This window comes from Silene latifolia, chromosome 6 (genome assembly GCF_048544455.1).
Source record: "Silene latifolia isolate original U9 population chromosome 6, ASM4854445v1, whole genome shotgun sequence".
Lineage (NCBI taxonomy): Eukaryota > Viridiplantae > Streptophyta > Magnoliopsida > Caryophyllales > Caryophyllaceae > Silene > Silene latifolia.
In genome coordinates this window covers 140,590,635-140,604,956 of record NC_133531.1, presented here as the reverse complement: position 1 = coordinate 140,604,956, position 14,322 = coordinate 140,590,635, and the positions used below count along the sequence as shown (strand labels likewise).

Here is a 14,322-nt window from a genome sequence, read left to right as displayed (position 1 = left end):
AACATCTGCTCATTACTATAAAGCTACACTATTGGAGGCTCAGCAAAGCTTGGTGGACTTCCTCCTTTCTATCTTCAAGACCATCTTTCACTTTCTCTCATAGTGCATTTGCTCTTTAGAATGGTATTGATGATATATAGTGGCTATATCCCAGCAAATTGGATTCATTGTTTTGCCCACGTGATCTTTATGGCTCTTGATACCGCTTGTTGGAAATGAGATCATTTGTAGAGAGCAAAGACCATGGTATTCTATAGAGGTCATGTTTTTATTATTGTTTTTCTGATTGCACAGCTCTCACTAGCTGCTCAACAACTTATTTATAGCTTACATGGAGTATTCTAGATCTATATCTCAGGAACTTAGAGGACACTTGATAAATCTAGTATTGAGTTTTTTTTTTTCTTTTTTAGAGTAAAGCTTACCGCCTGGATATTAAATGTGGTAATTAAAAGGTTTCTTGATTTAATAACGTAGTTTAATAGAAGTAGGTAATAATTTTGCTGATCTTGTTTTTATGCTGCATATACTTGTGAAGATGCTTTGCATTTCTGTTGCCAATGCTATAAATTTTGACTCACATAGCCATACTTAGTTTCCATTAAAAATCGAGTCAAAGGTTACTATTCTTTGGTTCCGAGTTATGATGAAATAACATTAAAAGGGTTCACTAAACTAAATACGCATCTCTGTTTTACTCCCTCCATCCCAATCATTTGATCACCTTTTTAATTCTGTGAGGGGTATTTTAATTAAAGGCAAACAAATGATTGTGGTGGAGGAAGTACTCTGTTTTACTGTGAACAAGAAGTCATTTGGTGCAATCATCGACACAATTTTCATAATGTGTCAATTTGAAAACTCCCTTTGGTCGTGTTAACACGGTGTAAGCACCTGACTTGCCTTACCTCGCTGTGTACGGGAGGCCGGGAGTCCTTGAGGCACTTGGGTAATTTGTTGTATACTCATCTTTAAGAAAGGTGAGTAAGTATTATTTTCATGTTCTATCTTAGTTTGAGAAGGCAGGAGGAGCACTGAGGCCATGGTGTCCAAAGGCGACGAGGCGAAGGCGTACGGCTTATAGACATGAGGCATACTAGTTTTCAAATGAACATGTATATTTAAAATAAGATATTTTGACAACATAGTCCTTTTTTTTAAAGAGGGCTAACATGTAAATAAATGAAAATCAAGGATAAGGGGGAGAAGAGAAGGGTAAAGTCAAACAACAAGAAGGGCTCCGGAGATAAAATGTGGTAAACAAAAGTTCTCATGAATTAACATTGATGGGCAATAAAAAAGCTCCACATTTTTCCTTTGTTTAGCTTCTCGAAGTGAATTATACTTGAATTTCATGTGTTTTGTCTTGCTTGAATCCCATGTCTGCTAACACTGTCCTCGCCCATACAACTTCATTCAACTTGATTAGCAGTAGTAGGAGTTGGCAGTGAGTTGCAATGTATTCCGCTTTTGGAGCGGGCTGAGCTACGACTTCCTGATTCGTAGAAATTGACAAAAACGCCTGAGCCGATTGAGAGAGCATATCCTGAGGTGATTCCATGTCATCCAGAATGTGCCCAATATCTATCCGAGTATGCAGTTAACCTTGGATGAGAGCATGATTGGTAAAGAATTCCAAAAAGAAGTACCCTTTAAATATCGTAGGTCCCTGTTTGCAACATCCATGTGACATTACTTGGATCGTTCATAAACCTTGACAGAATGTCTGCAAGATACATTTAGATATGGTCTTGTTGGCATTAGGCATAACAAACTTCCTACTAAGCTCTTGTACTGCCTTGGGTTAACCTTTCTGCTCCCATAGTTTTTGGATAACTTCTCGTGGACTACAAGAGGTAAAAATGGTGTTTGCTAACGCTTCAGAATGCTGCAATTTTGAACTTCTTTGGAATATCTTCTGCATATTTGGTCTGCAAAATGAAAATTCCATTTGACAACAGTGTCTTTTCCTCGCTAGTGGAGCCCCCTACGCCTTGGGTGCACCTTAGGTGCGTTTATGGATTTCGTGCACCTTCTAACTCCGAGGCGATTGCACCGTACGCCTAGGTGTGCCTCAGTGAGGCTTTGTTAAACTAAGTGTTCTATGGAGAGATGATTTGACAACAGTGGCTTTTCCTGACTTTCTTCAAGGCCAATTTCCTCGGTAATTGTCTAGTTGCCATCTTGGTTGCGTTACAGAAAATCTACTTGTCGGTACATGTGGATTTGGCCCAGTTACCCTTTTGACGCTGCGTCTTGCTTTTTTTTTTTTTTTTTCTGTTTTATGATAATTTTAAAATCTTTGTGGCCTGAAACTTTGAAGATCTTTTAGGAAACAAAGACTTGCTCACACAGTTTAGGGTTGCTGCTGCTAAATTGCCATTGCATCTGGTAAATTTCTGTTCCATTGAAATCAATGAAAGTCTGTTTTCTAATTTATAAAGTTGCCTTTTTCAGTAGTGTCATTCTCTGTAAAGTGCAGATCGTTTGTATCACCAGCAAGTGATCAGATTTGTCAAATTTGTAGTAAAAAGCATCTCATCGGTATAGTACTACCAAAGGACCTGATAGTGCTACCTTGGAGCTCCTTATGTACAGAATTCCCCACTTGTATAGTAGTGTTTCATTGAGACAGAGAAATATGACTGCATGAACTCTATAAATAGGAAATGGAGGAACCAGAATTGACATAGTTGAGATAACGGTATGTCTATACGACTGTACCTAATAGCGTTATCACCTTGCAGCTTGCCATCAATAGTCTATATACTCTCCTTGTCCTGGTTTCAATTATGTTAGTATAGATGATACTGCCTTTAAATTTTGGAAAAGAAATTTGACTTACTGACCATTATTAGTCAGGGTAGATAGTAGATTCTACCCCAATCTTTTAGGATCAGGATCTTGCTTTTAAGTTTAAAGTTATGTACTCCTTTTTTTTTTTTGTCTGTTATGTGTCATTTTCACATTTCGCTGCACTCATTTCTTTCTTTAATTTATCTTAAAATATATGAGCCAATATAATGACATGTATACTTATATGAAATGATTTTTCATGACGAAGCTTATACAATATGAAACTGACGAAGCTTTCACATTTCGCTACACTCATTTCTTTCTTAAGTTGGAAGTATCACTTTAGCTGGCTGTATTCATCTTCTTGGTTCTGTACTTTTGAGTCATGTGTTGGTATTTCCTGACCGTCTATCATGAATATGAGGTCACAATGCATTCCTGAAGAAGCAAGAAGTAGAGCCACTAAATGCACAACATTTTTATCAGAAGATTGTAAGATCACAATCGACTTATCTGTTGCAAGAAATAGGAAAACTTAGACCCAAAAGACGACCGTTAGAATGCAGCTAGGTGGGGTTGATATACGATAATTTAGAGCTTGAGGTTCTATGCAGAAGAATGTATGTTCATTCACCATGTCTAGACAAGGAATCAAGGATGCCTTCTCTTTTGTTAAGCAGCTTGGAGCTAATGTCTCAGCTTGTTGGTTCAGAGTTGAATATGTGTAGATGTGAATGTGAATATGTGATGTACACTAAACGTGGGAGATGAGTTTTTCAAGTGATTCTTGTGACACATCCCTTCAGGGTACAGTTACTAATACACATACCATGTTACCTTGCTGAGGTGCTTTCTCAACTGACCCATGTGCCATTCTTTGTATTAATAATTCTATTTCCAAATTTAGCCCAAGTAATTTAATAATTAGAGGAGATTCAGATGCCTCATTCGCTGTCTTTTAGACGTTCCGATGCCAACAAGGCAACAATTAAGTGCATATGAATATAATATACCAGCTGGCTGTGTCTTTGTTTTTTAGGCGCCTATCTATCTTACTGTTGGCTGTCACAATCAGTCATATATCTCCTCTCTTTATCTTGTGTATTAAAGACAAGGGAGTACTTTAAAAGTCTCAAAGGTTGAAGGTAGATAGAGAGAGAGAGAGAGAGAGAGAATAGGCAAGTAGTGCAGCAAAACAAGGTAGAGAAAGATGATTAAGAATTGCAGGCAAGTAGTGTTTTTGTTGGCAGTTCAGCTGTTGATTCTTCAGCAAGCCCAAGTCTGGTGTTACCAGTACAAAGTGGGGGACTTGGATGCCTGGGGCATTCCGACTGCTGCTAACCCCGATGTCTACATCAAATGGTCCAAATCTCACGTTTTCAGAGTTGGTGATTCTCTTTGTAAGTTGCCTTCCTTACCAGGCTACACTCTTTTATTATTATATTAATAATTCCGTCGAATGCTGCTGACACATGTGATAATGGGCAGTGTTTTTGTACCCCCCAAGCCAGGACTCAATGATACAAGTGAGACCAGAAGCGTTCAAGTCATGCAGCCTGAAAGATCCAATCTTGAGAATGAAGGACGGAAACTCAGTGTTCAACATAACACAGCCAGGCGAATTCTACTTCATGAGTGGAGAAGAGGGACACTGCCAGAAGGGACAGAAACTACACATGTCTCTGGCGGGTGATGGGGCGATCGCATACCCTCCAGAGGGACCAGGTCCACTCTCGGACACCTCATACACCCCTGCCTTTGGATCTATCCCGACTGCATCATCTTCCTCCCCTCTTTTCCTCTCTTTATCTACCTTTTTGGCATCTTTGGTAGGATCTCTGATATGGGTACTCGTCTGATGCCAACACCATTCAACCTCACACTTGCATTCAGATCAGATCCTACTACCACCCATGTGCTAACATGGGTTTGTATTCTTCTTATGGGCCTACATTTTTTTATTTATTTTTATAATCCTCTTCAGAAGAAACAAGTTAAACGTATGTAAATGCTTTGCTTTTTCTCACTGTCGGTGCATCAATCAAAAGCAGAAAAGGGAACAGGTGGGACAGCAATGCCCCCTTTCCATTTTACTCCTATGAAATGAAATACAGCTTGCATTGCCTGCAAAATCCATTCTCAATTATAAAAATTTAATTATACATTTTTACCTTTTCCAATGGAGATTTGGTTAACGGGTTCTGAGATTCCGTAATCTTCCTTGTCGAAAATCGAAATAGACTGTGCTCTAACAAGTGCCATAATAAGAACCCCTACAAGAGCTTCAATACAAATAAAAAATAAGCTCAAGCAACGTTATAATGAGAATTTGTGATGAAATATACTCTGTAACTAGTTGTCGAAATAAAGTATGCTTTAACAAGTGCCTTGATAAGAACATTCTTCCAAGAGCCTCAATACAAAATCATAAATAAGCTTAAGCAACATTACAAAATACGTATATATATAACTAATTTCACTAAGACAAGGAAGTCAGGGTACTATAATAAGGCAGCAACCGAAAAACACTTGAAGCTATACTAAGCATAACACTTGGTTAAAATTGGTAAGCCGCAACCTCATCCATCCTATAATACAAGCCTTGGTCCCAAATTGATTATAGCTCAGGTAACACCGAGCACCCAAGGAAAAGGGGTGTCATTACTTGCAAAGGTCAGTCATACGACAAATGTTGCACTCCAAAATTCATCTTGTTTGGATGTCACGAAATGAGATGCTGATCAACAAACCACAACATCTTAACTTGAAGAAGGCTTGCCTAGTTAAATAACATCAGCTTGTGGTGGCTACTAACTAGTTTCGATATCAACAAAACGAGATGCTAATCAACAAACCATGGCAACATCTTGACTGGAAGAAGGCTTTCCTTGTGGAATAACATCAGCTTGAGGTAGCTCCGAACTAGTTTCAGTTCCAGAAAAGGGAGTCCTAACACCAGGATCTATGTCCATTGCACTGCTCCTTGGAGGAGATGTTGGCTGCACTTCAACATCTGGATATGCAGCCTTAAACCTCGCCCTCAGCCCTTCATCTACTAATCGCACTCCATTCAACTGATTCCCCAGTGACAACCACCTAATCCCCCATATGAGGGATCATACAAACAAAAACATTAAAGGCTTGGTACACGCATAGTAAACAGTTAAATACCTCTAACTTTTTTAAACAAGCCAAGTATTTCATATGAGAGCAAATTCGGACCTCAAAAGGCTATGTTGGCTGTATAAAATTAATTTACACCCCAATACCAGCCCCACCTAACACAGTGGATAATGATTTCTTTTTCATAGGGAGATACAAGACATCCTGTTATAAAAGAATTATATTTTATATTTCGAATTCATAAAAATCAAACTGATAAAGTTCCACGGCACAATAAAGAGATCCGCTAGGCACACAAACATAAGAGATTTATATAATATGTAAAAAGGAAACGAATGACCAAATTGTGCAAACGTCTAGACGTTTGACATGGGATAAATGCGCCCCTAAATGGCTAATTGTGTCCCAGCAACTTGTGAGAGTTTGCACCCAGAGAAAATGATAGATATGGAGAGAAACAAATGGAGGAAAGTACAAATCAAATATGTGTTCCTGAGGGGATTCTGGTCTTACCCTGATTGTGTGTTATGCATGCGAGCAAACAATTCGAGCTTTCTCGTCCTTGGACTTATCCTCTCCAGCAAAGGATACATCTATAAAAAGGACACATTACTTCATAAATAACACAAACCAGATTATATAAATGGGGAAAATAAAACCTACAAAACATGATTTAACTTAGATTTTACCTCATCTGGTTTTCGACTAGTCTCACGAACCTCAGCCACAATTACATCAGTATCAATATTCCTATTCACTAAAGGATTTCCTTTTATACCCACAAGGCAATGTTCTTTGCTATGGTTCAGCCAATGACCTGTGCGGCCAGTTCTGATGATTCGCTGAAGTTGATTGGTTTTTACCCAGATAATTTCTTCAACGCGTTTGTAACCCCACAATTCCAGACTGCAATATACAATTCAAAAAAACTCATAACTTATTACAGTTGACAATAAAAATTAAATCAAAGCACGTATACCACCAGTCTTTTAACACAAAGAGCAGGAAAATCAATCAAAGCACTGATGCAACAATTGACACACAGAATATTTCTCATTGCCAATTGATTCTATACATGCACGGATGCACTGTAGTCTAGGCTTCAAACCATTCAACTGAACATAAGAATCTCTCTTAAGCTTCTGTATGCATTCTCGCAAATATAGTACTCCGTAGTAAAAGTATGGCCTACAGAAACACTACCAAAACGTACCTAGAAATCACCTATATAAAAAAGGAGTTATTCAGTGAAAAGTAAACAGGAATTGCCAGTCATTTGCAGTGGACATTCGCCACTTAAAGCTTCTTTCAATGCAGCTGCCAATTTTGCAAAGGGTGCAGCCAAGTAAAGTAAGTAGTCAACTTACAGCACACCATTCTTGCGTCCTACAAAAGAGCCTAGGGGTGGATGGAAATGACTCTAATATAAGCAGAAAACGGCTCAAGCTAACAAGACAAAACAGTGAGCAAGAAATAGGAAGATGATAGAATATGGGAAGGTTAAGAAACAGATGGTTACCATTCACGGCCGAGCTCCATGGCACGGCCAGTGACCCAGAGGAAAATCAAACCATCAGTCTGTAAAGCAGGGACATTAAGAGTACGCATCTCGTCATCGGCCATAGTGCCATAAGGCAACTCCATATGAATATCCCAAGGGGGATCAGCCATGATGACTCCAAACTGGCCTAAGATATCCATTCTAAAATTGCGAATGTCACAGCTGATCCACTGGGACTCACCGAGTTCGACTTCAGAACAGTACTCGGCACGCTGAGTTTTTAAGGGTTTAGGAGGGGCAAGAGTAGGCATACCCATGATGGGGGAGACGTCAGGAGTGGGGTCAAGCTCATAGTGAACATACTTGCAGGTCTGCATAATAATAAGATTAGATTAAATTATGATCAGAGTAGCATAATAATAGTGTCGGAAGGGTAGTAAAATAGTAACTAGGTACCTTCATGTGACGACAGGTATCGAGAAAGGAGCAGTCACCGAGATTGATGTCGGTATGGGGGGCAATGATGCGGCGAAAGTGAACCTTGTCGCAGGCAAGGAAGGAGTTGGACTTGAGGCGACAGTCCTCCTTAGTTAAAGACAAGCAGTAATGCTGAAGTTGAGGGCCGCCTTTAGTCTTAAACGTATTAGCAATAGCACGCTCTTTAGCAGTAGGACGATGAAGGAGGTTGAAGAACTCTTGACCAGCCTGAGACTTGAGGGTTTCCTTGAAGGATTTCCTGTTTAAGATCTCCTCAACGTCTTTCATCAGGTCGTCGTCTGAATGATTGATAGGATTGGGATTGGGATTGGGATTGGGATTGGGATTGGGATTGGGATTGGGATTGGGATTGGGATTGGTATTGGGATTGGTATTGGTATTGGCATTGGCATTGGTATTGGAATGGTGGTGGAGGTGGTGCGGCTGTTGTTGCTTCTTCTTTTTTAGGGTGAGGGGGGCCTTGTTGGAGGAATCAACAGGTGGGGGACTAAGAATGGGATTAGCACAAGGGTTAGGAGTAGGGCGGTTGTTAAAGTAATCGGGACGGCGGTGGAAGGTGGAGAGGAGTTTGAGAGAGAGATGGAGGGAAGGCATCAAATGAGGGAGTTGGGTTTCGAAAGAGCACATCACCTGCTGGTGTTCACAGTGACGCCGTTGGATGCGACCTTCAATCTGTTCCCGTAATTCCTTCACTCCCAACATCTCTTCCTCTCCTCCTCCGCCTGACACGCTCTCCCCTTCTCTTTCCATATCTTCTTCAATCACAAGAATTTTCTTTTACTATAATTTTCACTACAGAGCAGAAATCCGACAAACCCTGTTACCAAAAACCAAACATAAATTGGAGACCTGAAAAATAATAGCAATATCCCAAAACAGACTATTTGTATCAGATACCAACAGCATATATCAAGCCAACATACCCAAATTATACGTTTACTAACTTAAATTATCTATACCCATCAAAAATAACTGGAAACTGAATTGCATTTCTAAAAATGATTAAATTTCCAAGCAAAAACAAAAAGGGGCTCGATCACCACTTTCGCGAAATACGCTAATAATAATAGTTGTGTTATTTCACAAATAATACAAATTGATCATCTTACAATTAACATTTGACACCACCACCGTTACAATCCTGCAATTAACACCACATTTAACACTCTAACAATTGATCATCTTGCAAATAACATTAAACACTTGAACAGTTAATTGAACCAAAACCCTAACAATTAAAATAGAACCCTAGAAATTATACTTACAATCGACGTGGGCAATGGAGTTGATGTCACTAGCTTGGTGGTGGCCGGTGAGACGCTGACACGGGTGACGCGATGGCGAGGACACAGGTGTTTGGTATCAAATTTGGGGAGGAATATGGGTATCCTAAGATTGTGAGACTACAATTTTTTGCTAGCTTAACACTCGTCACGTAGACATGGCAAACGGGTCAACTAGATTGGGTCAGATCTGGTGGAGTTTCGGGCTTGTAAAAATTCGCTTCGGGTCGGGTGATCTCGGATTCGGATCATTTTTGGGTAGCTATTTTCAAGTTATTAGAGATAATGAACGGTGTGCAACAATAAACATTCGAGTCGAGTCATATTCAATCGGGTCAATTACGGATTACGGATTAAACTCGGGTGCTCGGTTCGGGGTTTTTTTGACGGGTGATCAGGGGTTCAGGTCATTTTTTTTATACCATCTGCGCTGATACGGCCGCTATTCCGACACCGTCTAAATATCTTATGCTGCCAAATGCTAGCTGCTACTACTAATTTCATGCTTATTACTACTGCCTTCCCCGTGTCTCTCCTTGGGCCCTCTCCCTGTTTGTTTCCAGTACTACTTTCAGGAATGCAGGGTGTCAAGACTGTCAACACCCACCTGAGATCACTTTAATGTCACATGAACATAGGAACCCGCTTATGTGCACCTTTCACAAGTCAGTTTATGTGCACCTTTCTCTCTTACCAGTACTACTTTCAGGAATGCGCCGACCACCCCTCCCCGCCCCATCGCCGTGCAGACGACCCTCCCCCACAACGACGACCCCATCCCCGCAACTACCACCCTATCCCAGCGCCAACATCCCACAACCTTCGACCTCATAACCAACAACCAGGCCCGGTTCTCAGGGGGTCGTCTGGAGGGGCGGCGGCCTAGAGCCCAAGCTAGAAAGGGGCCCATTGTTCAGAGTTTTAAAATACTAATAGTGGTAGGAAAAGAAAGAAAAAATCTAATTTAGTAAAAACAAAGCAATGCTTTTCTAATTTCTCACCCTGACTCTCTACCCTCTTTTTTTTTCTAAGACCCGAATTCCAAGTCTTTTCTTCTTTAATTGGAAATTTAGAATTTAAAAACTCATCTTCTAATTCCTAAGCAACGGTTTCTTAATTTCAATGCCCAAGATATAAGATATATGATCACTGATTGACTGATTGAGTCGATCATAACCTTAAAGCTTTGATTGAGATGGTCTTCAAATGTGGTAGAGTGAGGCTCTTGATAAAAGTCAACGCCTTAATTAAGAGTTAATCTTCTTCCACTACCACCACCCTTAATCCACCTTACACAACCCCAAGAACTGCAGCAAACCCACTATTAATGTTTTGCCGCAACTCCTTTGGTCAACCACCGCCAAAATTATTGGCCACCAGCCTCTTGGCCAAATTACCACCAAAATTGCATTATCTCACTACTAAAATTTGACCACCACTCCTTTGGTCACTATTAAAATTCGGCCACAAACCCTCATGGTAGATATTATTTTTAAGCAAAAGCAGCAAACCACTCGCCCAAAACCCGGCATGGCTCATCCCAAAATCCACAAAGCCTCTTCCACTACACGAAAGAATTGCATTATACCCACTCCAAATTATGACACTATCCTTCTCTCACTACCAATTTCGGCCACCATATATATATAAAAAAAAGTGGTCTACCCTTTGGCCTTTGCCACCACCCTCTTAGTTTTCACGACAATCTACCGTGTGTAAGCTACAGATCGATTTTTAATAGAATTGATATCGTATCTTATTTATTAAAGCAACAACCACAGAGCCTATGTGTCGCTCTGTGGTTGAAAGTCAATAAGTCAAAAAAATACATTTTGTATTTCCTGATTTTCAGTACCCACGTTCTATATGGGAATTAACACGGCATTATACTTGGTTTCTATCAAGTCTTAATTGTATACTCCGTATATAATACATCGGTTTCAAGTAGCTATAATTACAACAATTATTTCAAGTAATTAAATTTTATGACTATTGTCAGAATTGTCCATCAACATTGTCCTCTACATTGTTCGATGATTTCCAATATTAAATATACTAAACAATAAATATTAATATGTCCAATAACAATATTTACATTTTTAATAACAAAAAAGAATAATAACAAACCCATAATTAATTGAAAAGCCCAGAAAAGGAGAAAAAACCCCATAAATTTACCAGAAAGTGACAAAAAACTTGACATGAGTAATTATTAAACCCAGAAATTAGAATTGAAAATAAAGTATATAATTTAAGACAAATAATCTTACTCCCTCCCAACACTTATGTTTGCCCCATTTCAATAAAATACTCCTCACATATATTAGAGAAATGGGGCAAACATTGTTATTCGGAGGGAGTATTATTATTCTACTGGATTTACCCCAAAAGAATAAGAGGACAATTATCTAGAGTAATTGATGCATTTTTTTGTAATTGGAAAGGTATACGCAAAAATATAATTCAAACACCACTAATTTCACTTGCATTAACTAGCACATGTACATTATCCCTGAAAATCAAATAAGCAAAGCTCAAAGTTTAATGCATTCATTCATTAACTAGAACACTTTTCGACAAATCATCATCAGTAAAATCAGACGAAACATATGAAATTAAGAACAAATTAATATCAATTGAATAGCAAATATTTAAGGGCAAATTCGTTTGAATAGAAAACTGAATAGCAAAATCGTATGAGATTCAATTCAAATAAGCATATGAAATTAAAAACAATAAAAAGATTAAAATCATACTTACTAAATAATTGATGGATTCGAAATGGGAATAAAAAAAGAGGGATTTATCCTTCTTGCTGGTCGTCGTCTTCGCCGGTCACTATCGTCCTCGGCTGCCGTATAATCTCACTTTATGGTTATAGGTGAGTTTAGGTTTAGAGCCTAGAGGTGGGTTTGGGTTCGAGGAAAGAATTGGGATTTTGGTAAAGAAAGACACTAAAATAGGAGTCAATAACGGTTCTAAATTTATTCATAAAACTAAAGGAAAAATGAAAGTTATGGGTCGTTTGGTTACCACTTGAAAAATACAGGCATTAGAAAATCTCATGAATTTAAAAAAACAAGGTTGTTTGGCTGCCATTTTTTGGGCAGAATGTAGGAATTGGAACTTCCCAGGAACTTTCAATGCTTACATGATGTCGGAAGTGGTTTAGCTACTCCCCCTTTAGTCATTGAAAATTCCTGTGGAATTTAATTCCTACATGGGCAACCAAACAACTTTGCCAAATTCACCCGAATTAGATGATGGAACTTAATTCCTATGAATTGCAAGTTCTTAGGAAGTTGAAGTTTCTTGATCAACCAAACGACTCCTTATTATTAAATGGGTTTGAGAGAAGGAAATGGAGAGGATTCTAATCCGGAAAATAGAACCATATGGGTTACTGTGTTTGTTAGGCTAAGATTTTAAAAAAAAAATTAGTATACGAGTCTAAGAGCATTCACATTGAAGAGGATTCAACATCCTCTTAGATGAAAGAGGGTGCTAAGAGGAAGTCATCTTCAATGTGGAACTAATATTAATCATCCTCTTTGAAGGAGGAAGAGGAAGACTTCCTCTATTTTTAGAGGAAGTACAACCTAGGCCCTTGTGTCTATCCTCCTATAGAAATAATGCATGGCAACATTATTTTATTTACTTTTCAATAAAAATAATAATTAAAATATGAAAAAGGAATTAGAAATGATCTTCTTTGATGTGGGGAAAAAAATAGAAGAAGATAAGGAGGAGGATGTAGATAGTGGAAAATGAGTTGGATGAAAGAGAATGTGATGTGTCAAAAAGATAGAAGGAGAGAGAAGAAATAAGAGGATGGTAACATACTCTTCAATGTACATGCTCTAAGGGCATCAACAATAGAGGTTTGTCAACAAAGGTTTGTGTACTTTTTAGAGGTTTGTTGACAAACCTCTCTATTGTTGGAGATGGGGTTTGAGGTTCATCCATAGGAATGGTTACACATTTGTATACGGGTTTGTTGATTGACATGGCAAGTGGTCCCCTAAAAGTTAGTATATTTTTATTCTCCAACAACATATATATGAGGGAAAAAAAATGGGTAATTTTACGTGGGTCCTATGATATGAACCTTGAAAAGGTTTGTCTATTGTTGTATATGGGTTTGTTATTGAAGAGGTTTGTTAAATTGATGATGTGTTATGTGACAAACCTCTTTAGAGGTTCATCTATTGTGGATGCCCTAAGGGTCGGGTCCCGGTCCCATAAATCAGACCCGAAACCAAAATACTTATCTAAGACTCATAACCGACCCATACCCGCACGGGTCTCAAAAAATCCCAAAATTATAAGAAAGACATCAATTAATTAATAATCATGCGATAGAATTAAAATGCATGTTATGCACTAAAATTATCATTGAAGAATTTTATTTTATTTTTTTTTTTTTTTTTTTTGATGACGAGGAGGTTGGATCCTCCCCGGATACAGGACCCCGAGGTAAAAGAGTAGAGAAAATTGGTTTTAATGTTTTTTAGAGTAGGGGTAGAGAAATGGAAAGTTATATACAAAAGGTACTAAAATAAATAAAAAGATACTGCGAAAATAAATTACTTTATTTTATACTACTTTAGTAACACCCTACCTTTTACTTTTATTTTTGTTAAGCTACCTTCTTTTTCATTTTTCTTGTCCAATATTAGCAAACCAAATTTTCCAACCAATTCTAATCAACTTCCAAACCTTTGTTTAAACGTGTAAGATCTTTTACATACAAACCATTTTCACTTAGTACCACTCAATCAAACCCATCAGTCGCACTACCTCCATCACTACCACCCTAAGCCGCAATCAAATCACTTTCATCACCTCAGCCGCCACCATCGAACAACTCTTACCACCCCCCAAACGTCACTGCGGCGAAACAATGCCATGTCCAAAATAACCCATTTTAAATTCTTAGCTAAAGCATATATACATAATTGAGATTAAATCACACTATATATAACGAATTAATAATTGGTGACAATACTAGTTCAAATCTTTTTTTTTAAAACAATTCTCGGTTGGGTACTTCTTTAATTCATTTTCCTTTTTTAGTGGTCGCCGAAGAGGGAAAAGGGAAGGGGCACGCAAGTGGTGGAT

At 38.5% G+C, this 14,322-nt stretch overlaps 2 protein-coding genes across 3 annotated transcripts; one reads left to right on the top strand and one right to left on the bottom strand.

The window, feature by feature from the left end:
- Positions 1 to 3,944: 3,944 nt before the first annotated feature.
- Positions 3,945 to 4,939, top strand: LOC141587431 (early nodulin-like protein 8). Its single transcript, XM_074408918.1, has 2 exons — positions 3,945 to 4,196; positions 4,285 to 4,939. Exons 1-2 carry the CDS (start codon positions 4,007 to 4,009, stop codon positions 4,653 to 4,655), a joined length of 561 nt encoding a protein of 186 aa, XP_074265019.1. The 5' UTR covers positions 3,945 to 4,006; the 3' UTR covers positions 4,656 to 4,939.
- Positions 4,940 to 5,115: 176 nt separating this feature from the next.
- On the bottom strand, positions 5,116 to 12,169 carry LOC141587428 (putative N(6)-adenosine-methyltransferase MT-A70-like). Of its 2 annotated transcripts, none has more exons than XM_074408915.1 (6): positions 11,962 to 12,169; positions 7,877 to 8,735; positions 7,439 to 7,791; positions 6,609 to 6,825; positions 6,433 to 6,512; positions 5,116 to 5,892 (listed from the first exon to the last, which is right to left on the bottom strand). In XM_074408915.1, the coding sequence occupies exons 2-6, from the start codon at positions 8,666 to 8,668 to the stop codon at positions 5,643 to 5,645; spliced, it is 1,692 nt and encodes a 563-aa protein (XP_074265016.1). In that variant the 5' UTR covers positions 8,669 to 8,735; positions 11,962 to 12,169; the 3' UTR covers positions 5,116 to 5,642. The 2 variants fall into 2 exon arrangements, with proteins under 2 accessions (XP_074265016.1, XP_074265017.1); XM_074408916.1 differs by having other exon boundaries at positions 11,958 to 12,142.
- Positions 12,170 to 14,322: the final 2,153 nt, after the last annotated feature.

Bases quoted from the DNA above. Each gene is read 5' to 3' on its own strand.
- LOC141587431 (XM_074408918.1), top strand. From the start codon at position 4,007: ATGATTAAGAATTGCAGGCAAGTAGTGTTTTTGTTGGCAGTTCAGCTG. The intron at 4,197-4,284 runs GTAAGTTGCCTT...GATAATGGGCAG, and splicing joins CAGAGTTGGTGATTCTCTTT to TGTTTTTGTACCCCCCAAGC.
- LOC141587428 (XM_074408915.1), bottom strand. From the start codon at position 8,668: ATGGAAAGAGAAGGGGAGAGCGTGTCAGGCGGAGGAGGAGAGGAAGAG. The intron at 7,792-7,876 runs GTACCTAGTTAC...ATTATTATGCAG, and splicing joins ATACCTGTCGTCACATGAAG to ACCTGCAAGTATGTTCACTA. The intron at 6,513-6,608 runs GTAAAATCTAAG...TCCTTTTTATAG, and splicing joins CTAGTCGAAAACCAGATGAG to ATGTATCCTTTGCTGGAGAG.